Source organism: Oryzias latipes, chromosome 21 (genome assembly GCF_002234675.1).
Source record: "Oryzias latipes chromosome 21, ASM223467v1".
Lineage (NCBI taxonomy): Eukaryota > Metazoa > Chordata > Actinopteri > Beloniformes > Adrianichthyidae > Oryzias > Oryzias latipes.
The window spans coordinates 11164526-11189895 of NC_019879.2; the positions used below are offsets into that span (position 1 = coordinate 11164526).

At 38.8% G+C, this 25370-nt stretch overlaps 1 protein-coding gene across 4 annotated transcripts; it reads left to right on the forward strand.

Annotated features, from left to right (window-relative positions):
* The first annotated feature begins 43 nt into the window (after positions 1–43).
* Positions 44–24698, forward strand: mphosph8 (M-phase phosphoprotein 8). 4 transcript variants are annotated; one of them, XM_011489438.3, is made up of 14 exons: positions 109–352; positions 2499–2660; positions 3366–4370; positions 4456–4552; positions 6912–7160; positions 7312–7434; positions 9161–9249; positions 20906–21046; positions 21199–21285; positions 21468–21622; positions 21701–21852; positions 22398–22522; positions 22693–22776; positions 23866–24698. In XM_011489438.3, the coding sequence occupies exons 1-14, from the start codon at positions 251–253 to the stop codon at positions 23905–23907; spliced, it is 2613 nt and encodes an 870-aa protein (XP_011487740.1). In that variant the 5' UTR covers positions 109–250; the 3' UTR covers positions 23908–24698. The 4 variants fall into 4 exon arrangements, with proteins under 4 accessions (XP_011487739.1, XP_011487740.1, XP_023806626.1 ...); XM_011489437.3 differs by lacking the exons at positions 20906–21046; positions 21199–21285; positions 21468–21622; ... (2 more) ...; positions 22693–22776; positions 23866–24698 and adding exons at positions 11768–14093; positions 14355–16243 and having other exon boundaries at positions 44–352; XM_023950858.1 differs by lacking the exons at positions 109–352; positions 2499–2660; positions 3366–4370; ... (9 more) ...; positions 22693–22776; positions 23866–24698 and adding exons at positions 9271–9908; positions 11049–11112; positions 11768–14093; positions 14355–16248.
* The last annotated feature ends 672 nt before the right edge of the window (positions 24699–25370 follow it).

The following is a 25370-nucleotide window of genomic DNA, read 5'->3' on the forward strand; positions in this document are numbered from 1 at the left end:
TAGCTAGCATAAAAGTAAGGAGGTAAATTGAAAAGGACAAAGCTGAGTGATCTGAGATTCAGCATTTGAACGCAGCATCAGGAGGATGGGCGGTAGCTCCTTCGCTTGGGTACCGCCCACTGAAGAGCTGCAGAGAGCAGAGCACACAGTGCCGCCAGGTGCGGTGTCTTTTTACCTCTCAACATTGCGGCCCGTTGAGTGTCGACTACGAAAAACCGTTAAAAATTGAAACTTTTAAAGCTCAGCAGCCATGGCGGCTGAAACCAACAAAGTCGAGCCTGCAGACAGCGAACAAGATGAAGAAGAAGATGTATACGAAGTGGAAAGGATCATAGACATGCGAGTGGAAGAGGTAAAGCTAGCGGCTAAATAGCTGTCCAGCTAGCTTAAAGCTAATGGCGGAATTTTTATCCCCCCGTCCTTCTTGCTGCACAAATTCTACTACGACGCTTGCACAGTCGGATGGGTTCTCATAGTTGATCTAACTGAAGTCTTAATTATTTCCCCGCATTTTTAGTGACCGCTTCAAGGCTTCTCCTCCCTTGCTTCTCTGCATAACTTCTTCCATAATGTCCGCTCGATTTCCCCCCTGCTGGGGACAAGGGCGGACTCAGCACTGTATATACCCACGCAGGGATTCATAGTAGTTAGTTAATTTTATTATATAATTAAAGACATTTAAGAATAGTAGTTCCACCGCGCGCGGGACCACTGATGCGGTTAGCAACGTCAATGCTTTGATTCAAAAATAATCTGTTAGCATGTTAGCATCTCGGCTTTGTCATTAACCCACGATACGTTTTTTTTCTAACTTTTTAATATACCAAATCGTTATTCCACATGCATTTTAATGCCTCAGATGGAATGGGATAATTTGTTATTTCACAGTGAACTTTTTATGCGCTCAGTTTAAACGGTTCTTTTGCAGGAGCATCGCCTGATAGTTGAAGCTTGTTTCTCCAAAATCACTGTTATTTCACACTAACGATGTTCAAAGATTGAGCAGTTATACATAATTCTTTAAAGTTTCTTCAGTCTAAACGAAGCACTACTTTTAATGGAGATCTCGCTTTTTCTGAACAGTAGATGACAAAGTCAGACATTAGGCCAGCACATTTGCTTCTTATCACTAAATGTTTGTCAAATATAGTCTTTCATCCTAAACCATCCAATATATTAAATTCTGCTTTCTTTCCACTGTGCTATGACAAAATACACAATAAGCAAACAAACTCAAAAGTAGCTGAAAGTGAATCATTTTTATGGCCATAATATTTGAGAATCTTACGCAATAGTAATAGTTGATTTAGCTAGCTGAACATTGACTTTTGTGTCTGGATAATTCGATCTCAGGGATGTTCTAGAAGAAGTTATATAAATCGGAAGATTCCACTAGAATGAATTAAATATGAAGCAGAAATAGAATATTTTTGCTGTATTCATGTTTCTTAACTGTTCATTGGTTGTTTCCCCTCATCATAACATTCATTCACTCTGCTTGATGAGAGTTTGGTTTATTGGTTTATTTCAAGCAATAAAAACAAAAGATTATGCAGAGATAAATCAATCCTAATTAAGATAGTAACTGTACTTATTGTTTCTTGTACAATTAGATAACATTAGATAACGAGTATTTTCATTAAGTAATTTCTTTAAAAAATGTCTTAATAATGTCTTGATCTATTGTATAGGTGTTCCCAGTGGTCTTTTAATTATAATTGTCTTTTCTTTTAACCTGAGTTGTGTACTAGAACATAGTTTTTGCAGAGCAGGAGTAGTTCATTAGAAATGCTCTCTATGTGCACTCCTGCTTGCTTACAGTCCCTCGCATTCCCAACATAATATTAACGCTGCAACAAAAATGGTGAGCAATATTGGAGCTGTCCAGCCGTACAGTTTAGATCCATATTCCAACTCAGACAAGGAAAACAAAGGCGTACATGGATCTATTTGTCCACAAGTGGATTCATCCAAATGGAGCGGAGCAGGGAGCTGGTGGCGTGCTGATTGTGGTTTCTACGTCACAGCTACAAGCTTTTTCAAAAGCTTTTTTTTTTTCGTCTGTTCCTTATTCACAGCAATTTAAATAAAGAAAATACTCAGAAATAACATTTTAAGTTTGATTTTCCTTATATATGTCCTCCATCAGAAAATGGTACAAGAATATGTTAAAAACGACAAAAGTACTGTTCCCATCAGAGTGGGTCTTAAAGTACTAAGAAAGATTTTTTTTTTTATGCTGCAGTTATTGGGAAAAAAACATATTGAAAGAGTAATGCGCTGCTTATTATATTACAGCAAAAGTCCCCAATACTTAGTTTTTATGAACTTTTACGAAGTTTTCAATTGTCGCAAATAGCAGGTATTAGAATGAAAGCATGATCATTTTAGATATAGCGGTGGTGTTTTTTAGAGGTTCTTTGTGGGCAGAGGGTCACCACTTGCTTTGTTTGTAGGGACGTTCTTGGTAGTCATCTCATGATTTTGTTTGTATCCAGGGCGAAGTGCTTTATAGAGTTCGTTGGAAGAATTACTGCTCTGACGACGACACCTGGGAACCTGAGGCTCACCTGGAAGATTGTCGGGAGGTCCTCCTGACTTTCAAGAAGCATTTAACTGAAGCTAAAGCCAAGAAGGAATCAGAGGCGAAGAAGAGTGTGGTAAGTCAGGCTGACTAATTACTTCGATGGAAACAAATGCAGTTTTAACTAGAAGAGTAAGTTTTTATTACAGACTCAAGTTCCAAATGTCAACGGCATTAAAAATAATAAAAAAAATAAAAATACATACAGAAACTCCAAGTTTGGGGACCTAATTAGAAAATTACAACCTTTATATTTAAACGTTGCATTTTTGTGTTCATTTATTAAACTCTCAGCAAAACCAGACATAAGTGTCTCCTCAAAGAATAAATCGCAAATTCATTAATTCACCATTTGGGCAAGAATAATTCAGCCAAAGAACTTTAATTTATGTTGTTTCTCCTTTTTATTTACGGCTGTTACACACAATTTATGACAAGGAGGCTAACAAAGAGGTTAGTTATCTCAAAGTAGTTAACAAAGTGCATCCAGTTTCTCCTGGGAACAATGCAAAAAGTGTCTCTTTGCAGTTCTTTAACACTGTTGCTAAGCAAACATCCAGTTTGCACAGCCTTTATTGGGTCCTCAAAAACTTTAGTCATACATCCCAATTCAGTACGCAGAGGAATTATCTTCAAGGTTCATACAACAGTAGTGGTATATTTTATGGAGGCAGCTTTAGTACTGAATATAAAGCGGCTGGAACAGCTCTGGACTTTGTGTTGAATTAGAGGAAATGACTAGAGATCGAACTATTTTGACACTGTCCCACTGTCTGAACAGAAACCACTGCCGCCAAAAAGCGACTTGTTTGATGCAGACTCCGAGAGTGAGAGTGACAAAGACCGTCCCACTGAGGCGCCCATCAAGAAGAAGAAGAAAAAGAAGAAGGTTCAAGATGAGGAGGACGAAGAAAACCTGCTAAAGGAGAAAAAGAAGAAGAAAAAAGACAAACGTAGAGAGGAACTTAAACCCCTTCCAGCACCAGACACAGACGATGAAGAGGAGAGCGTGCCGACCCCTTCCTCTTTAACTAAAGAGAAAAAGACTGTTTTAAAGAAGCGTTTTGCAGACTCTGACGATGAGGAGGAGTCTCTTCCCTTAAAAAAGCACAGGAAGGACAAAGAAAGGGGCGAAGGAAAGCAAAAGAAGGAGAAATTAGAGGAAGGCAAGAAAAAGAAGGGAAAGAAGGAAAGAAAAATTGAAACATCTGAAGATGAAATCACTGCTCCATTAGCAGACGATCTTAGTGAAGGTCCTTCAGAATCCCAACTAGAGGACCCAGCGTCAACAAAAGTATTAGAAAAGGCCGCTGCAGAGGAGAAGTCCAAACAAAAGAAGGGTAAGTGGGAAGTTAAGCTACAAGGAATCAAAGACTTTGTTCAAGATAGGAAGACTAAAAAGCCAGATAGCACCCAGAAAGAAGGCAGCCTCCAAAAATTAAAAAATCTCACTACTAAAAACAAAGAGGATAATGCACCACAATCAGACTCCAGCGATGGCCTCACCATTCATAAAAAGTCCAAAAGCAAAGGGAGTGAGAGCTCCTCCGTGCAGCAAAAAGTCCCTTCTTCCTCAACGTCCTCCTCATCGTCGTCGTCCTCGGTCACCGCTGCAGCTACCCCCAAGCCTAAAGAGGAGGAAATGAGCAAAGAGGACATGTTGGGGCAGAAGGATGCCAGTGGCTCAACTAACTTGTTTGAAAAGTTCCTGTTAAACTGTGAGGCAAAGGACCGGGCCCCCCGCAGGCCGCCGCCCACTACAGAGAAGACCAGCAAACCCACAAAGGTACAGCTTTTCTCTATGCCTTTCATTCATTTAAAAACATGCTTATGGTTTCTTCAAACAATGTTTTTGTCTTTTTATATCCTAGTTAATAGGAAGAATTGAGAAGATTCCCAAAGTAGCCAAAGAGCCTTTTTCTCAGAAACCAGACCCTGAGAAGCTGGAAAGGACCAAGCAGTCAGAGGGTATGTCTGAAATACATGCATTCTGAAAACGTCTGCTGTGGCATAAGGCTAAAAACGTGAGGACTTTTTAGTGTCAGATGTAGCTTGGTTTTTTAAAAAGGAGATTACCTTTTTTTAGGGGTGTACTAGGGCTGCAGCTATCGATTCTATTTGTAATCGATTAATCTAGCACTTAATCGATCGATTAATCGAGTAATCGGATAAAACGATTTGTGTGTGTTTTTGAACAACCAAAACAAATCTTGCATAACAAAAATGATGTGGTTGTAAAATGAACAACCATTTGATTTTAAAGATCCGCTCTGATGCAAATGTTACTTTGGTGGTTTTAAGTTGGTCTTGAGAAGTGGCGGAGCTAAAACATTTTGTATGGGGGGGGGGGGGGGGGGGGGGGCAGAAGACTTTGAAAGGGTGGCACAACACCAAAATGGAAGGCCATTAAAACTAAAAGAATCAGAAAAACATACGATCATTATCATTGTTTATGTTTTGTGTAAAAATAACGCTTTTGTTATTTTTGCAATGCTTAAAAAAGCCTCGCAGTCCGCCGAAAGGCGAGCTACCGCCTGTCCCAGCCCCTGCCTCTCGGCGCCCCCTCCGCGGCCCACGCTGGTCGCCGCGGAGGGGGCGCGGAGCAGCTGACGCCGCCCCTCGCTCGCTGCCGGCGGCACGCGCGGGTCCCGCGCCTAAGGCGTCGGGGTCCAGCGGTCGCGCAGATGTCTTCTGTTCAGATGCTGAATCATGGAAGATGTGCTGTTGTCGTATGCCAGCTCTATTTTGCAGTAGAGACACTGCACCTTGTTCTCTTCCTTAAGTGTGTAATGATCCCACACTTAAGACAACTTCTGCCGTTTATTTATAGATCTATTCTCCGCCATCGCGCCAACTAAATTCAAACGGTCCGTGTGACACAATCAAATCCCTGCGCCGTGCGTATAGTGCGCGTCATAGGAATTTAACGAGGCTTCAAGGCAGAGTTTTTGCCTCGAGGAATTTTTGTAATCGAGTAACTCGAGGAATTGTTTCAGCCTTAGGGTGTACCATGACAATACGTCAAATCTTATTTTGAAAATCTGTTGATCCTTCTCACTCTGCCTCAGTTTTTTTTTTTACCCAAGGCTTTAAAAGACATTGCAAGAGTAAAAAAATAAAATACTAAATTTATATAAGTACTCAAACAGGTTTTCGTGCATATTTGTTATGTCGTAATCCTGACACTTATTAAAGGTGACTGAGGTGTAAATAATATGTTCATGTTAAAAGCTATACAGTTAGATTTGCAATATTGTTAGGTTCATTTTTTTTTTCTTTTTCAAATTTCCATCTGGAATACCAATTTTGTTTGGTAATCAAAAAAAATTTATGCAAGATTTAATCAAGCTGTAGTGGTTAGCCATCTAGCCTCAGAGTAAGAAAGTCCTGGTTCATATCTCGATTGGGACCTTTCTGTGTGAAGTTTGCATGTTATTCCTGCATGCATCGTCCAAAAACGCGTTCTGTTAATTAGTTGATGATTCCAAATCGTCCCTCAGGTGTGAATGTGGTTGGTTGTCTTTGTTTGATGGACCAGTAAGGTGTGCAGAGTGAACCCCACCTTCACCCATCAGTAGCTAGGATAGGCTCCAGCAACCCTGTCACCCCCAACGGGTGTATAGTGGATTTAGAGTGTTAAAGATTTGTCCTGGATTGATTCGATTCACGATCCCTCGATTTGATTCGATTTTGAATTTAAACTGTGTACACATTTGTATAAAAATGCAACAGTAATCTATTTCTGTTTTGAAGATATTCATATTAATCTGATGCAATTCACACACTGTAAAACATTTAAAGCAGAAACTCCAACAAAAATGTGCAGATCTTTAGGTTCTGCAAAAAGGCAGCAGCACAAACACTGCTGTGAAGGGAGCAGCACAAAGATTTTAGCTCATTTCACGCTCTGGGAAGCGAACCCAGCCAACTGAGCTATCCAGCCGCCACCTGAACAGAATGTGTTTAGTCGGCTAAATTTACATACATCTTTGATCTCGATCAGCTCTTTGTTTTCAGTCTATAATCCTGGACTTATTTGTCTATAACAGTTTAAACTTGGAGAGTTCAAACAAGAGAGAAAAGTGTGAAAATGTTCATACCTGGCTGAGAAAAGTGGACAAATGGTCTAGTGAGGAGTTTGGCAGCTTTAAAACATCTAGAATCCTTCTCCATGGATTTCATCTATCATGCTTTTTTGTAGAACGTAACCGCTGCGATAAACGAGGGAACTGTAGTTTTTTATGCTTCAATACAACCCAGCAAATGTTAAAAACTAGAAAGACCTTTACTGAGAATTAAGTGCCTCTCTGGTTTGCTCTACCTCTAGTTTCAAGACCTGGGCAAAGTCATGGCTTCAACCTCGACAGCGATGAGCGGGATGAAGAACTTACTGGCAAATCACGGGCTGGGGATGATGCCCGGGAGCGGAAAGATAGGTCAGAGGAACCACAACGTCCAGCCTGGGAGAAGAGAGCCCCATCTGATGACAGAAGAAAGAGGACAGAGGACAGCGAGCCCAGACTCTTTATAGCATGTGATGAAACTCAAGACCCAGCAGAAGGCACAGACAAAACGGGTATTTTAATATCTTACAAATGTCTCTTTGTCGATTCCCATCTAATGCAGCTTTAGCTTTGGAACTTCCTATCTTTGTTTCAGAAACAACAAAGGCTTGTTGTAAGAGAAGCGTCTAATTAATGACTGTTCTACATCTTTTCTTGTTGCAGACAAAAGTCAAGCCACTTTGAGTCTAGGAATGGATCTGAACCTGGACTGGATGACTCTGGATGACTTCCAGAAGCATTTGAATGGAGAAGATGAGATCTTATCAGGTCCACCATTATCACCAAGTGAGTGTTTGCTAGTTCTGCACTAACAATCACAATCATGTGGTACGATCCAGAACATTCTAGAGCAGTGGTCCCCAACCAATGTTCTCACTATCACAGTTGTGGACAGATTTGTGAATGGTGTTTCAGAGAAATGGTTATGTTTTGTCTGTAGAAAATGTTTCAGATCTTCGAGTTCATCCCATTACAAATGGAAACAAAAACCAAAGTGTTGCATTTTTTGGTTTTGTTAACTGTAATAAACATGAATCCACCATTTAAGCACTTTCGTAACATCCTCGTAACATTAGACAGTCAGTTACTGAGTATTATACATTATTCTGTTAAAGGATGAGTCAAATGTGGTGGAAAATCCAGTCGTTTTCGAAAAATAAAACTTCCTTTAGAGTCTGATTAGAAATGAAAGGGGGAAACAATGTAGGTCGTGTTCTTTCTCTGTGACCCGGTACCAAGTGTCCCATTGGCCGGTAGCGGTGTGGAGCCCGGGAGTTGTGGACCACCTCTCTAGAGTATGCACGATCAATGATCATTGTGCCTTAACTCACATCCAACTGTTAGCATAAATACCTACTAGATCAGTGTTTTTCAACCAGTGTGCCGTGGGAGATGGTCAAGTGCGCCGTGGAGAAATTGCCCTCATGAACTGATCTAAAAATATTTTCCATCTCCAGGAAATCAGCTCTTTGTTCATCCAAACAGGCCCTGATAAAACACTGAGGAATTAGGAATATAAAAGATCTTAAAATTACTTTTTCTTTGTGTTTATTTAATTCTATTAAAGACATTTTGATAAGAATCACGGTACCGCGATTTAGCTGCAGCTATAACTGTGTAAGGAAAAGTCCCGCCCCTTTAACTGTCTCCGCCAATCATTCTTGAAGGCTTAATCACATGTCATCAGTCTGACCAATCGGAAGTGGTTAAAGTCTTCACTTCCTTGTTCTTAATTCTGCTGATAAAGTCGCTCAGTTCTAACAAAAAAAACCAGCTGAGCTCGTCTTTAGCTGGTGGTTCATCTCTTAGAAAAAAACAGCCGCAACTTCCTGCTTTTTCTGCTACAATTATCACAAAAATCCACGTGAGATTGCGCGGGGGGGGTGGGGGGCTGTCGATCTATACAGACCATGAATTTCTGCTTTTTTTTTTTTCTTTGGATGCTGGTGTGCCGCAGGATTTTTGTCAGGGTTAAAGTGTGCCGTGGCTCAAAAAAGGTTGAAAAACACTGTACTAGATTACTCATTACTAGTAGATTACTCATAATGATTTTATTAGAATGAAAATGTTTTGCAGGTGGGTGGCCTGGTCTCTTTAGTTTCTTCTTTGAAACGTTAAGTTGGGTGGAGTAAACTACAGTCAATGTAGTGGTCCCACTTCAGGCTTCAGTGTTGCCATGACGACAAATTTGATTGGTCCACATACCTGTGATTTTACCCTAAATGTCAAGATCCTTCACCCGTGTTGTTTTTCAATCAAACTTAGAGGGTTTAAGCCACCCATGTTTTAAAAACTACAGCCTTTATGTAAAATAATAAAAATGAATCTCCCCTTTGTCTTTATTCTGTGTGAGAAACCCAGACACGGCAGTTGAGTGCTCTTCCATATGGAATGTTGTTGCCTTTGTTCTGTGTACATGAACCTCCACTAAAAATAGGAGTCTGAAACTCAGTTTTAAAGTTCTAAAACTTTTAGATTTGAACATAACTCCGCTTTACTTCGCCCTTGTCAGGTGAGTTGCGAGATGCTGTGAAAAGTGGCGACTACATGGCTGTCAAGTTGGCGCTAAATTCCAAAGAAGACTACAATCTTGAGCAAGAGGTACGTGCCCTCTTTTTTTCCCCTGTCAGTTGTTATGGTAACGAACAAATTTCCCATGTGTGGGATCAATAAAGTATTGATTAAAGTACTGATTCTGATTGAAACGTTTGGAAGAAGTTATTGTATTTGTAATTGTGTCTAATATGAACTTTCCCACGTGGCCTATTTAATTTTGTAATTTTATTTCATCAACAACAACTTAAAGCTTTCGGATCTCCCAAGTCTGAGCTCACAAATGCACATTTTTTCAGCTTGCACCTTGGTTGCCCCCTTTGTGTATTTGTCTGAGTGACTTCTGTGTAACATGCAAGAACGTTTATTTATTTATGACCAAGGTGAGTTGGGCTGTTGTAGTCCACATGATGGAAATAAAAATATGAATTTAAAGGCTTGAACATTTCAAAAACAACCATATTAGTTTAAAAAAATGTAAACCTTTTTTTATGGAACATTAGATGTGCGTTAAGCTTTTATTAGATGTAAATTAAAAATAACTGGTGAGACAGAACTCTCTCTGGAAAGCAGATACTGTTTTCAACTGCTTAGAAATCGTCAAGATCCACATCCACAGATTTGTATGTTTATGATCTTCAAACATGATGAGACCTCAAGATGTTTGTCACACCTTCAAAGGACATTTGTCTACCCAACAAACGAAGGTAAGTGTTTTCCTCTGGTTTTATACATTTACTTTTTCATTTGAAAAGAAATGTTTCAACATTTTAGCATATATACTGTAGGCTAAAATATCTCCATCATGTTCTTCTTTAACTAGATGATTTTTTTTTACCTTTAATGAAGGAAATATAATATGTAATAAATATGTAAAAGCAAAAAAAGAATGACCTTTTAGATTCCTTAGCTTAGATTTGCTTTTTATTATATAGTTGGGATTTAATGTTGGGTTAGGGTAGCCATGTTCGGCGTCTTTGTGGAGCTTTCCAATCTAAATAAACCCAAGCCATTCCTAATATCATCCATGTCTACAATAATGTAGCAACAAGGCTGGTAACCCTTTGAAACTTGAGATGTCTCCAGCTCTTTAACCGCTGAGAAAAACGGCTTTTCATATTGGCTTTGCACCGAGTAACATTTTACAAAAGTGTTGGAGAATAACGCAAAGCCACTTTTCTCCGTGTCAGAAAAGCGTGTCAGCGCTGATTTACATTATTTGCTTAAACACTTTACCACTGTAAAGTGTTGCTGTTCCTCACTTCAGTAACCGCTGGAGTTAAGTTAAATGCGGAAACAATTGAAAAGTTGCAGTAATCAAAAAAATGTCACTGGAGATTAAGCTCTGGTGTTAAAGGGTCAAAGCTCAGCTCCTCCCACGCGTGAATTTGCACCTGGAGTACTATGTTTATAAACACACATATTTGGACAAATATGTAGAAGTAATTTTGACACACACAAAAACAGGCGGTGAATGCAAATTTGACACGGGAATCACGTTTGGTGTGAATATATTTGTAAGACAGCAGCTGCAAGTGCCTCAAGTTAATGAAAACTCATTTTGGTTTTAAATACTCAAGGTTTTCATTATTGCACTTTGACTCAGATGATGGCTAAATGTTATTTTCAAATGTTAGCTAGGAAAATTAAAGAGTTTTAAAAATTGAAATTTTTTTGTTTATGCTATCATACTGAAATTTGTTTTTTAATGAGATTTGTCATTGTTTTTTATGTTGCATGTAGGTGCTGCTTCTGATATTTTAACTCTAAAAAAGAATCATGAATGCAAAATGTTATACTTTATACCATCAGATTATGAAATTAATATATTTTATCTTTATTTTCAGTAAATTTGCCAACACAGGAATCCAACAACGGAGGTTTTCAGACAAGATGAGCCCTGTAAAGCAGGTACATGGCGCATACAATTTTAGAATCTGTATCATACGTTATTTCTGCGGGAGGCTTAGGAAGATTCAAATTTAAATATGCAAACATGGAACACTGTTTTAAGTGTTTTACTTTATGCTGGATTTTAAAGTTTTTGTCACATGAAAGACATGTTTATCAATTTATATATACATTTTATTAATATTATGTAAAAACACATATTTGTATATCGAAGCCCATGCGTGTAGGTGGTGCTCATGATGGTTGTTTCATGTATTCTATCTCATCCATCATCCAATGACTATTTGGTCAGAGAATCATATGTTAAAACTCTGCTTGATCCAATAAAGCCATCAATCGCTCTTGAATGGGTCACATGTGGTTTTTGTATGGAGTTTTTGAAGGTGTTCTTTTTTTTTTAAAGCAGACATTGGGTTAAAGGAAGATCTGTAGTCATGACTTTGACCCTTAGATTGAATGAACCTGGGTTGTAGAGGGGCATTGCCAAGGTGCTAAACAGGTTTTAAAACCTAACTAAAAATGTGCAAATACACAAAACAATTAGCTTAAAAGAACCAAAAGTAAAAACATATATAATAGACTATAGATTTTATCCCCCCTGAAGTCCAGGGTTTGGGTTTAGAAATGAGTCTTACATATACTTGTTTTTTTACAGGATTGTGCTATTGGTGGGAGGAAGGCTTTTGAAGGAGAGAGGAGCTCGACTGAAGAGCAAGGCTCAAGTGACATTCTGACGTTTACCTCTAAGCTTCATTGTCCAAGAAAAGAAGATGCCGCTTCAGAAGCTAAAGATAATGTCTCACAAGATATAGATGTCCCACAAAACGATTACAGTATGCCAGGTTGCTCTGAGCAATTAACATTAAAGAGCAATGAAAAACCCCCAACTGGAAGCAATGAAACTCAAGTAAAACACAAAGCAAAGGATTTATCCAGCACACATGAAAGCCAAGGAGAAAACAATCAGAAAGCTGTAGAAGATAAATCTTTGGATGTAACAAAAGGTGTTTTATTAGCCAATAAATGTTTGACCAAAGATGACAAAGAGATTACAAGAAAAGAAGATGATGGACGAGAAGACATGACACACAAAGAAATTTCTCCTGGTGTAAACGGTGAATTAGATGAAGAAACAGAAGATGTAATTAAAGATAAATCATGTGGCACAGACCAGGCATTTTCTCAATCAAGCAAAGAAGGAATTCAAAAACCATCACTTCGTCCAAGAAAAATCTTGCAAAATCAACAGCCAACACGAACAAGTCTAAGGACACGCAAAAAAGTTATTTATACAAAGCCTTGCAAAGCAAAAAAAGAAAAATGCAGATCGTGGAAAAAACATGTTTGCCTGTATTGCAAAATGGCTTTTAAACAACTTGCAAAGCATTTAGAACAGAAACATTCAGAAGAAACAGATGTTTCCAATGCATTACGCTTGCCCAAGGGTTCCAAAGTCAGACAAAAACTGCTTGATCAAATTCGGAATAACGGAAATTTCGAGCATAACCAACTTCTCAAAGACGATAAAGACGAAATTGTGCCCAAGATGCAATCAGAGAAACCTATATCATCAGTGCCTGACTTTCTACCTTGCCAGTTTTGTTTTGCATTTTATCGCAAAACCGATTTATGGCGCCATGAACGGTCTTGTAAGGTTCCAAAAGGAGATCAAAGTCGTTCTGAAAATTCAAAAACAACCAATGGAAAATCATTTGCTGCAGGACTGCTTCCAGTGGCAGAGTTCTTAACTGAAACATGCAGAGAAATTATTAATGTCATGCACCAAGACGAAATCTCAACACATATTAGAACCGATCCTCTTATTTGTAAATATGGCCATGCATTGTCACTAAAATATGCCAATGACAAGTCTCAGTTTTCTTATATTGCACAAAAGATGAGAGAATTAGGTAGGTTTGTGCTTGCTGTAAACGAACTTGATAAGAGAGTCAAGTATTTGCATGAAGTATGTCTACCATCTAAGTTTGAATTGGCTGTTGAAGGGGTCAAAAAGATTGGTGGGTTTGACCCCATTTCCAGTAAGTTCAAAACCATTTCCCTTGTCACGAAGATTGGCTACTCTTTAAAACGAGCTGCAGAAATCGCTTTTGGAGAAAGTCGAATGGCTGAAGACAGCAAAACTGAAAATGAAGTGAAGACATTCATACAGCTTCTTGATACAAAATGGAACGAGTCTTTTTCTCGCAAAGTACTTACACAGTCGATGAAACAAGATGTTAAGAAAGTGGAAATTGATAAATCAACTGTTACAGAAGATTTGGTGAGACTCCACAAATTTATTACTGCAGAACAGGATTCAGCAACCAAGGAGCTGAAAGAAAGTCCCAGCATGTCAACTTGGAAAAAACTCTGTGAAGCCACTTTAGCAGATGTGTGTCTCTTCAACAGAGGAAGGGTTGGAAACATTGGAAGACTCCTCCTTCGGACATATGCTCAGAGAAAGACCAAAGGAACATTTATGCCCTCTGCAGATCAAGTAAGAAAAATCACAGTACTGGAGCAGGCACTTGGTTCCACTTTAACAAGACTTGAACTTGAAGGTCAATATGGAAGGAACATGTTGGTTTTGCTAACGGACAGGATGGCTTCGTCACTTGATTTGCTTGTTGAGAATAGAGATCAAGCGGGTGTGTCAAAAACAAACCCGTACCTGTTTGCTAGGACCGAGGGTCCATCCTTCATTAGAGGATTAGATTGTTTCAGAAGGTCTGCCATGGAGTGTGACGTTAAAAACCCCGAAGCACTACTTTCATCTTCATTAAGAGACCAAGTTGCTACCTGCTGGCAGCTTATGAGCCTGAGGCAGAGCGAATTAGATGACATTTCAAAGATTGTGGGAAGGAGCGGCCAAGAATGCCACATGCTTTCACAAAGTATATCCCAGCTAGAGGAACTGAGTAAGCAACTTCTGAAAATGGATCGAACACGACCATCAAGCCAAGCAAATACTACAAAAGAGGGTAAATACATCTTTGATCATTTGGGTCTTTTTACTTTGGTGTATAATCCTCAATTTGGATATATAACAGTCTCTCCCAGATTAGATGAGACCTGAGAAGACTTTGGAAAAGCCTTAGTTTGTATCTGTTGAATATACTACATCCTGTTTCAAACTTGTTGAAAAATGTATTTATCAATTTGTGGAACGTATTCATTCATAGTTGGCTAACGTTTTTATATCATGTTGGGGCTAACGATTGTTTATATTTTTGTATGTTTAGGCACTGGACGGAAACCTCTAAAAAGAAGACCTTGGAGTGAGAAGGAACAGGCTGCTGTAAAACATTACTTGAGTGAATTTATCTCAAGTATGAAAGTTCCAGGCAAAAAAGAATGCAATGCTTGCATAGCTGCTGAACCAGATCTTGAAGAAAGGTCTTGGACTGATGTCAAAAACTACATACACAACACTCTACAAACGCTACGAAGGAGGAATAACCAACGAAAGCCTGACAAGACGGAAGACGTTTCTAACCCAAAGAGTCCAAAAGCTACCGTCCAAAACACCAACACAGTTACAGAGGAAACAAGCATCTTTACTATGACAACAGTAAATCCAGACCAACTGAGTGAAAGTCCAAACTGTATGGCAGTCACATTGCCTAATTTAAGAGAGTCACTACCATTTTCCCAAGACATAACCTCATGTTATTCATCCATGTGTTGCACCAACACTGACATGCTGTATACAAGTCAGCCATTGATGTCAAGCTTCACACCGCTGAATTCTACTGATAATCAAGTGGTCCCTACATTTACCCCACACAACACCGCTGATTCCCTAATGTCTGTTTACACACCAGAGAATGGTGGAAGTCTGTCAATGTCTTCTTTATACACACAGAACACATCATGTTTATTACCCCCTGCTTTGTATACCCCACATGACATTACACATTCAACAATGATTCCTTCTTTTACCACATTTAATCACCCAAGTACTTCAATGGTTCCTACATACACAGACCTAAATGCTTCAAGTCTATCAATGGCCATCAATAGCTTCTCAACTCTAAGTGACAGAAGTACTCCAGTTTTGTCTTCATTTACATCTCTAAACCATTCAAATACCCCAACGTACCCCACAAACCTACAAAAGATACAAACGGTTGCACAGATTGTTCCTTCAATTCATCCCCCTTGTGCTTCTGACAAAACACAGGTGGTCCAAGAAAACAAACATATGTGCTCCACTGAAAGACAAGTCAACCCAAATGTCAAGGCTCAAAAGAGGAGCAAAAGGTTGTGGAACGAGGAGGAACAAGCAGCTGTGAAGCGTCAACTTGGAGACTTTAGTAAACTTGTAAAAGTTCCAGGAAAGAAGGATTGTGATGCCTGTTTAGCTGCTGAACCTGCCCTGAGCACCAGAACTTGGAGGGAGGTGAAATATTTTGTACATAACTCAATTCAGTCATTGAAAAGGAGAGGTCTTGACGTTGCATCTAAACCAAGTACACCACAAGAACCAGAGACTCAGACACCTACAGACTGGGATGGCCCTGTATATCTCTCCCTGTAAACATTTAAGTGAAAATGAACAGAGCCATACTGGAAAACCATTATAGGATATTTGCAAAGATTCAAAAAGCCTGTGGCTTTAGAGGTTCATGTAAAACACATTTGTATTGATGCAAAGTCACCCTTGGATTCTCAGTTGATGCTGGTCTTAGATAGTTTGAACATTATTTTCAGACAGCTATGCTGTCCTCTAAATATACTCAATTTGAAGTATTCCAACTTGAAGTCATTTTTGTACCCTATTATTTATAGTATTAATATAGGCTATACTATTAAAGTTGTGACATGTTTTGTTCTTTAGCTTTTGCTCAAAGCAATTTTACATACAAAAGTATTGGATACTTTGAATTCATTTGACCATTTCAACCTTACTCCGTAAAGGTATATACCGTGTTTTCACGACAATAGGGCGCACTAGGTTATAGTGTAGTCTCAGTTATGGGTTATTTTTTGTTATTCTGCACACCAGGTTTTAAGGCGTGGGCACGTTAACACATACCAGTAAAACATGCATGCTAGTGTGTGTTTTAAAAAAAAAAGGCGGCGTGAGAAAAACTGAGTTGGTTCTGATTTATTTATTATTTTTTCATTCATCAATTAGCATCCAAAAATTCATCAAAGTCCTCATCTTCTGTATCTGAAATGAACAGCCGGGCTAAATTTCTATCAAACACGCCAGGTTCCCTTCCATCATTGTCAGAGTCCGTCTCGTTGCCGAGCGGCTCCTCATGAATGATGCCGGCATTTCAGCACTTCGAAAGCAGTGTAAGCAGACACGTTAGCCCAAGCTTCTACAATCCATTCACAAATTGTGGCGTAACACACCCGGCGCTGCCTCCCACAACAATAAAAGCTGTGCCCCGTTGTGCGTACCGCGATGCTCCCGTTTTTCTCTACAGTGTGACTCACTGGGATGTTGAAATTCAGCGGCGTCTCGTCCACGCTTGGTGGTGTTTTTCGGCAATCTTTTTACTGCAGTATGAGCGGAGATGAACAGCTTTTCATTGGAATCTGCTGGAAGTCGCTGCTGCACCATATTTCTCGTTGGATGAAAAGATGACGGCATTTCATAAAGTGAAAGTAAAAAGCTTCCTCTATAAGCGTTACTGCCCTCAGTTGAATGGTGACTGCAGAGACGCTTCTCCAAGCTGTTCACCGATCATCCATCGCTCGAGTCGCCTTTTTTCCGCGGAAACTCAATTGCGTCTTCTTGACTTGTCGGAGTTCGTTTTCCAGCTTCCTCCACTTGTGAACCATGGATTCATTCATCTTGAATTCTCTCGCAGCTGCTCGATTCCCATGTTCCTCCGCGTAGCTGATAGCTTGTAGTTTAAACTGTTACACTTCCCGTTCTCGTGCCGTCTTCTCCTACGTCCCACAACAATGCGCACCGCCTCATAGGGCGCCCTCTACATTTTGGAGAAAATGTAAGACTTTTAAGTGTGTCTTATGGTCGTGAAAATACAGTAATCAAATTATAAATGTGAATCTAACCACATGTTGGCTAAGATATCTGGTCATGTTATTAAGTCTGCTTTCACAGTTGTGAATAGTTTGAAGAGCCCCATTCAATTTGAACTTGGCATTTCTTAGACTTTCAAACAGAAACCTTACATCTGTTTGGCGCAACTTTTTCCCTCTTGTATCAAAACTGAACTCACTTTAAACCTGTATAGTATCTACAATCACAACTTTTCCTTCTCTGTGACTTACTGTAGCATTTATGTACTTTAATGACAAAAAAATCTACCAGCAAACCTTTTCATGTAATCCCTGTATTGTGAAATGACTGGTGTTGTATAATTTCCAAACACTAAGCCCAAGTAGCCTGTTATACTTTTGATTTTGCCAGTGACTTGTTTGTCTTGCAGGCTACAGTGTTAATGAACTAATTTACTTTCTTTCAGAAGTTGAGAAATCTATTAGTTTAAAATGGTTTTATTTTATTTTTCAATATAGATCCAGTTTCTCATTTTACTTGTCCATTTTTCTATTACAAATCTTCTTGTAAACACTACTGAGTATCTGGATCACCTCAGTTTATTGGATTTGTTTTGTGTACCAAGGGGTATATTTTATGCGTTTTGATTTTATTTATACATCAATAATACTTATTTATAAAGTATTGCCTTATAAGTATTACCATTGTATTGCCAAAAGTATTTTCTCATCTGCCTTACCACATATATGAGCTTTAATTGCATCATATTTGTTACCCATTGGATTTTATGATGTTGACCTTCACTTAAAATCATCTGAGGGCTTTCCACAGGTAGATGTGTTTTAATGACAATGTTTGACAATGGGAGTGGATGTTGCTCAAATTACCTGGCCCTCCCTCTTCACTCTCATTTATCCCAAAGGTGTTAAACCAGAGGAGTTTTCAAAGGTGGTAGAAATGAACAAGTTACAGTTATTGATTTCTTAACCTGTATTCAAGATGCAGACTGTTGACTCTATTGTAGCAAATGGGCAGATTTGGTTCAACAGCATTTATTCTTTTTAGTTCTTTATCAATGGCTAAGGTTTTCCATTTTTTACCATGAAGTATTATTGGTCTTTCAAGTTTCAAAATTCTTTTTGCCAGGTTTTGTTTTATACTGGATGTTTAGTAAGACCTGTAGAGAATCTTGACTGTTGCTCAGTAGGAGGTTGTTGAGCCATGTAGTTTTCTTAAGCATATACAGGAAAGAAAAATCTCTTCAAAATCACTTTTCTCTTAAACTGAATTAGCTGACCAGAGTTTATCCTGCCATCCTAAAAATTTGTGTTGGATTTTCGCAACATACCCTCATATAAAAGTTCTTTGAATCTGACTCAGCTCCATTTCTTCAATGACAGAGTGCTTTTTGATTTCTTTTCAAGTTTTTTTGTTTTTGATGAAATGGCTACATGTTAAGGGTGTAACGATTCATCTTAACAATTTATTCATTTAAATTGTGGTCGTCGAAACAATTCATGGTCGATATTGATTCATTTTGTTTGATCCAATTCACTGACCTAAAATGGATCCAGGACATCTTTAGCCAAAACTTCAACCAGTGTGACTCAGAGATGAATACCTGGATACTGAACGGTGCAGGTGAAGTTTTCCAGATTCCTTGTGTTTCTTACAAGATAATCAAGTGTAAATTTAAAATGTGTACAGACAAGTAAACAAGAATCAATGTCAATTCATTCATATTTTAGTTGCACATTAAAGTAATCCAAAAGAAACATTAGAAAATTCACCACACCATGTGGTCATGTCTTTGCAAAATTCAATGTGTTTCCACGCATTGGACAGTAAAGCTGCATTCACAGTGGCTGGATCGACTCGCATTAAAGCAGCCACTGTCAATGAAAACTTGATGCAAACAAGCATAAACCCGACTTTTGTGCTTCCATGTCCAGGAGGGTATGTGATCGTGCTTTGCTCCGCAATTTTTTAAGGCTGTTCATGGGCTCTGTGTGTAATTGCGTGCTGAATGTTCAACTGGTTGAACTTAACCGCAGGAACGCGGCACTGTGACCATTGGGGACTCGGGTTTGATGGTGTTTGTAGTGTCCTTTTCAAAACACGGAAGTACTGACTTTTGTAAACGTGGTCACCAAGGAGAAATTAATAATTGCGTTTTGTGCCCTGACAGATGTCTCGATGAAAATAAGAAAAATATAAGATTTAGGAGGTCCGGGCAGACTGCCTCCCCATTCCACAGCGGCTCTCTGTCTGCCGGCCAGCCATCCACCCATGGTGGCCTGTGTAGCAAACAAACTCCACCACCTGGCATAGCAAGCTCCGCCGCCGGGGCTTTGCATAGCGACAGCAATCACTCCTGCCCCATGGGGTGACCTGTCCAGGGTGTGTCCTGCGGCCCCAGCAGGTTAAGAAAATGGAAGGAAGTTCAGGACGAGAACACTCAGTACCTAATTGGTTCACACCAAAATCATCCCGTGACGCCGCAGGACCTCCAATCACATCTGTATATTGACTTAACATTGAAACTTGCCCCTGACGCGCAAATCATGTCCAATGTGAATGCAGGATAATGGTAATCATTTGATCATTTGATCACCATTATCATTTTGATCATTTTTTGCTGCCATCACGTGTGTGTTGTCTGCTGGGATGGCGCTTGATCGTTTTTACGTTATAGTGAAGTAAATCTTCCGTGCCTCAATCCAAATAGTATTTTTTAGTATTGATATAATCGATTTATTTCATTAACAACTTGCCTCAGACTGATCGATCTGGTTGGATCATAAGAATATAAATCAATTAAGTCAATCCATTGTTGGACCCCTAATACATATGGCTGAATTGCAATTGTTTCCTTATCTTGCAAAGTTCATCCTTTTTTTTTTTCTACATATCTTTTTCTATTATGTTAGCACACTTTGTTGCTTGTTTTGTTGAAAATCTGTTGCCTTCAATAAATGCATATTTTCAAGTATTGTAGGGAACCTAAAACCTTTGCTTGTACAATAAATTACTTCTTTGAAAATGATTTTCTTTTCAGAAAGCATGCACTTCAGACATCCTTACAATAGAAATATGAGCACATGTATTTTTCCTGTAACAATACTTTCTGTGATATCTTTGAAAGTAAAAATTGTTTTTATAAAAAGGTAACGATAATGAGTAATAATCATATTTCTCTTACATGAATTGTGGAGGGAAAGGCAGACATGTCATTTCAGAACGACATTTTTTTATTGTGAGCACCATACAGGAGAAGCTTTAAAGTAAATTTAGCAAAACCTTAAAAAAAAACTCCCTAAATACCCTAAATAATTAGTCCTTCCTGTGTGTAAAACCAACCAAGACATTTTTGTCGAGACTGAATTAAAAGTGAATGAGTTATGTACAAAAATAAATGAAAGGTTTTAAAGTTAGGGTTATTCACAGGAAATTTCAAAACCCCATTTTTTCTATGTTTATTTCATGTTCAATTATGTTTTAAGGTTTAGTTATAGGGATCAGTTTTCATTGCTTTTCTAAAGCTGAGATGCTCCAGTTTTTAAAGAAAATCTTATTTTTTTTGCCTGTGTATTGTCGGATATAATGCTGGAAATTGACACGGAATGAAAGTCTTCTGTTACTAAGGGTTTCAGCCTAAAGGTTAACTCACAGAACTGACTTATTTTGATAAAAGTATACCATAGAATCTTTTAACGGACTCCGTCTGACTTCCAAACCTGAAGCTTTTAATGAAGTTCTAAATATTAGTCCCTGTTTTTTGTTCAGTTCTACAGTTGTCTTTCTTTATTACAGGACGTCAGTGGCATGTCGCTGTGCATGCTGGCAGCAGCAGGGGGGCAAGACGACATCCTCAGGTTGTTAATCAAAAAGGGGGTGCGGGTGAACGCCAGGCAGAAGAACGGGACCACGGCGCTGATGCATGCGGCTGAAAAGGTCTGGCCCTTTCTACTCCAGAGGACTTCAATGTCTGCAGCTATAATGGTTTCAGCATTGTTGCAGCAGAATACCTTTACATAAAATCTGTTTTGACATTTTGCATGAAGTACAGAAATGTTTATTATTGCTTTTTGTCCCTCTAATAACAGAATTTCTTGACAACTGTTGCGATCCTCCTGGAGGCAGGCTCCTATGTCAATGCTCAGACGCTGGGAGGAGAAACAGCACTGATGAAGGTAAATATTTACTCAGGTAATTTCCTTCATAAACTTAACCACAAAATAAAATTTTCTACTTTAAGTCCTTTCTTTTAGAGAGATTACAAAAATCCAGACCAAAAAGCTGTCCTACCATTTTTGTTTTTTCAATTTCATAAACTATAGCTTAGATTGATGTAACTATGTCATCTTTTTTTCAGGCATGCAAACGAGGTAACACTGACATAGTGCGCCTCCTACTGGAGTATGGAGCTGACTGCAACATCCAGTCTAAACACAAGAACACAGCCTTGTATTTTGCCAAAGTGAGCAACAACCTGGTGGTGTTTGACCTTGTAAAGGAGCATATCAATGTGTAAGTGGAATCCCTAAAGATCAGCTGTATATTTTTCCAAATGTGGTTAAAAAAACTGCATGTCCTTCCACGTCTTAGGCTTTCCAGTGTTGCAGAGGAAACCATCCGAGGATACTTTGAATCCCGCCTGGTGCTGCTGGAGCCTGTCTTTCCAATAGCCTGTCACAGGCTTTGTGAGGGACCAGACTTTTCCCTGGAGTTTGGCTTCAAGGCGCAACCACAGCCAGAAAGTAAAACACAGTGATGAAAATTGTGTTTCTTGTGGTACTTCTCTGATTATGGAGGACATGTTTAAAGAAAATTTAGCTTAAAATTGAATTTCTGAGTATTTCTTTATTTAAATGGAAAAAAATAACAAAGAGATGGCGTTTGGAAATACAGCTCCCTGCTCCGCCTCATTCTGATGCATCCACTTTTAGACAAATAGATACATTAACATCTTTGTTTTTCTGGTTTGAGCTAGAATCTGGATCTAAACTGTACGGCTGGATAGCTCTAATATGTGAGTGGCTGTAAGCTAGCAGGGGTGTCAGGAAGGGGGGGCAAACTGTCAAATAATCATCCTGTACAGACAACGAATGCCTGCTGTGTCTGCATTCGATTATTGATTAGAGCAAACTATTTACTGATGAGAACACTAAAGTAAATGTCCATTTGCAAAGTCCAAAGTGACTTTAAACCTAGTCCTGTTTTGTTTCCACGGATGTAAAACAGTTACAAGGCCTCTGTCTTTGCTCGTTTCCCACAATGCCTCTCTCCCTCACTGGTGTTCCAGGTTCCGGTATCCTTCTCTTCATCTTCCATGCCAACTTCCTAAATGAGATCACAGCCAGGCTGTGTGGACCGTGCAGCGTCCACGCCGTGGTGCTCAATGACAAGTTCCAGCTGCCCATTTTCCTGGTTAGTTCACTCCTCACTTTGCTTTTAAAAAGAAGAAAAATCCGGAATGATTAGACGTAACTATTCCAGCTACACGTCCTCAAGTGTTGCAATTTACGTATGTCATTTTATGCATTTATGTCAATGAATAACAATAACATGTGGGGGGGGGTCTTTTTTTTTTTTTAAAGGATAGTCACTTTATTTACTCATTCAGCCCAGTTCCAGGAATCAACAAACTCTTCATCCGTCTCGCAGAAGCACCAACAGCCAAGGTGACTTTACCACAAACACACTTCTAAGTGAACTGCTGAACCCACAATGCTCTTCCTGGTCATGAGCAGGTGGTCTCTAGTGATGGAAGTATCAGTCAAAATATAGATACCTGTTCATCACCAATTTTGGTATTGACAACTCTATTGAAGTATTGATTATTAATTATTAAATGAGGAAATAAGATTCCATGTGTCACTTCAATATCTTTTTGAATATTAGGTAAATTACTCCAGTGTTTTGTGCTGAAACACCCCTCAGCCCTCAGCATATTGAACTGCTCTATCAGTCACATGACCAGAGGAGCTGGAAGTTGTGCATGTTACCCTTAGCAACAGCACAGCAAGCCATGAGTAGGGGAGTTTATAAAAGAACGGTTTTGTATTTTTACCTTGCACATTAAAGATGTTACCTGGTCAGTTTTTGATGGTATTTGTTACTTAAAAATAACAAATAATATGCTTGAGAAAATAAAAACTCACCAATAAGAAGTTACATAACTACATAACCATTTTTAAAAGACCACTGGAAATGCCTTTACGGTAGATCAAAAGATGAACGGAGTGGGACTTTAAACTCTAAAAGAAATCAAAATGAAATGTACTGTTTGGGTTATTTGACATTTGTATTTAACCCTGGAGAACACACAGGGTCAAACTTGTTTTTGTTTTTTGTGTACATTTTATAAATGTCTTTTTTTTATGTTTAATTGTTATTTTCTTGGCTCCTGTTAATGCTTCCCAAATGAACAAACAAGAACCAAATTTGTTTAATAAACTTTAAAAGCCCTGAAGAAAATTGTTGTTAGGTTCTCCAGGCTTTAAAGAAAATGTTTATAATTCTGTTTGTAAAAGCGGAAAAAACAACCTTCTCAATTTTTAATTATCATAAAAAGTGAAAGGAAAACATCTTTTGCACTCAAATAAGTAATACTAGTGGTTCAAATGGTCCAAACGCATCACATCAAGTTTGCAACTTAACTGCAGTTTAGCTGTTTCAAGGCTTTCGGATGTCCAATGATTGAAAGGAAATAGTGGAAAAACCTGTATTCTTTCCTGTTATAAATGTTTCTCCAAAACTCCGCCCTTCAGGTCAAGCTCCTCATCTGTGCATACCGAGTCCAGCTGCAGTGACGGTCCTTCAGAGCCTGTCCAGCACCACTGGACTCCAACCCAAAGCCCGGCTCCACCACACAAATCCAAGCATCCTGCAGGTCGATGGGTCCTCGGCCCGGCCTCCGCTCGGGCTGCCTTCACTACAAACGGGTGGAAGGGGGCTGCCAGGATATTCCTCAAGTAACTCGGAAGACTGAAGCCCTCCTTTGTCGTGCCTTCCTTCAAGCTCCGCCTCCAGGGTCAAAAAGACTTGTTCTACGTTGTGCGTTTATTTCACACTTTCTCACTTCAGTATCTGTACAGATTCTGTTTTACTCATTTCAAGTTGGACCTTTTAACCAGGAACTAATCAATTAATAGACTATGGTTTTCACATTATTTACAACTGGAGTTTGATCACCTCCACATTTATTTATCTCCTATTAACATAGCAGTGTGAGGTTATTTTTGAAAGAGGCTTTAGTCAGAACAGAAGTTACTCTTTATACTGTTTAGTTTGGCGGGGTATCTGGTCTGTATATATTCACATACTATATATAAATGTAAACATAAATGGTTGCAGTGTGTCATGTGATGACTTCATGAAAAGTGTGGCTTTTTTGCAGCTCTAGAATACAGGTTAAATTATTTTTGTGCAGTAAGAATCTCAGATGTCGGTTCCCCTATCTGGTACTAAAATATTTTAGACTGCCCTGCTATGAAATTTTACCCATTTTTACATGGAAATGCTTAGTCTGTTAAGAAATGTAAACATTTTTAGACACTGTACCAATATAAAGACTTCCCATAAAACTTTATTTACTTCTTTATGTCGTTCTTGCTTCAGTCTTTTTGTTTTATTCAAAAATGTATTTTTACAGGCCTGCAGAACATGAAAACCATGAAAACTCTCATGCTGTTTGATGATTTTTTTTCTTAAGAGAAATTAAGAAAATTTATAAAAAAATCTTTTTTAAGGTGTAGGACGGGGGAGCAACATCACGTCTGAATCGTCTTCAGCGAGAACGTCTGTTCCACGATGTGGTGTTTGATGGCAAAGCTAACATGCAGCTCCCAGGAAGTGCAAAGACTGACGGCTAGATCCAGTCATCACAAAGAAGAGGGCTTCCTCACCACTATCACAATGAAGTGCTAGGAAGATCATAAAGTCAGAAACATTTAACATTTTTGCTGAGTTTTTACTCTGTGTGAAATGTTTTGTATATTATGAATCTCAGATACTTTCAGTTTTTCTAATGGATGTTGGGTTTCCAAGGATCTGTGAGATGGAAGTTTTCTAAAACCCTTCACTTGAAACCTTTATTCACACAGGTTATATTGAAGTTCATGTCTAAAAATGTAAACTTTCTATCTGTACTGAGCGAAAGTTTTTAAGTACTGAGAACCAGATTGGGGAAGAGAGAATAACTGGTCCAGAAATGTAATTAAGGTTTCTTTAGTAAGAAGTTAATAAATAAAAGGTTATATGTTAGTTCTGATTC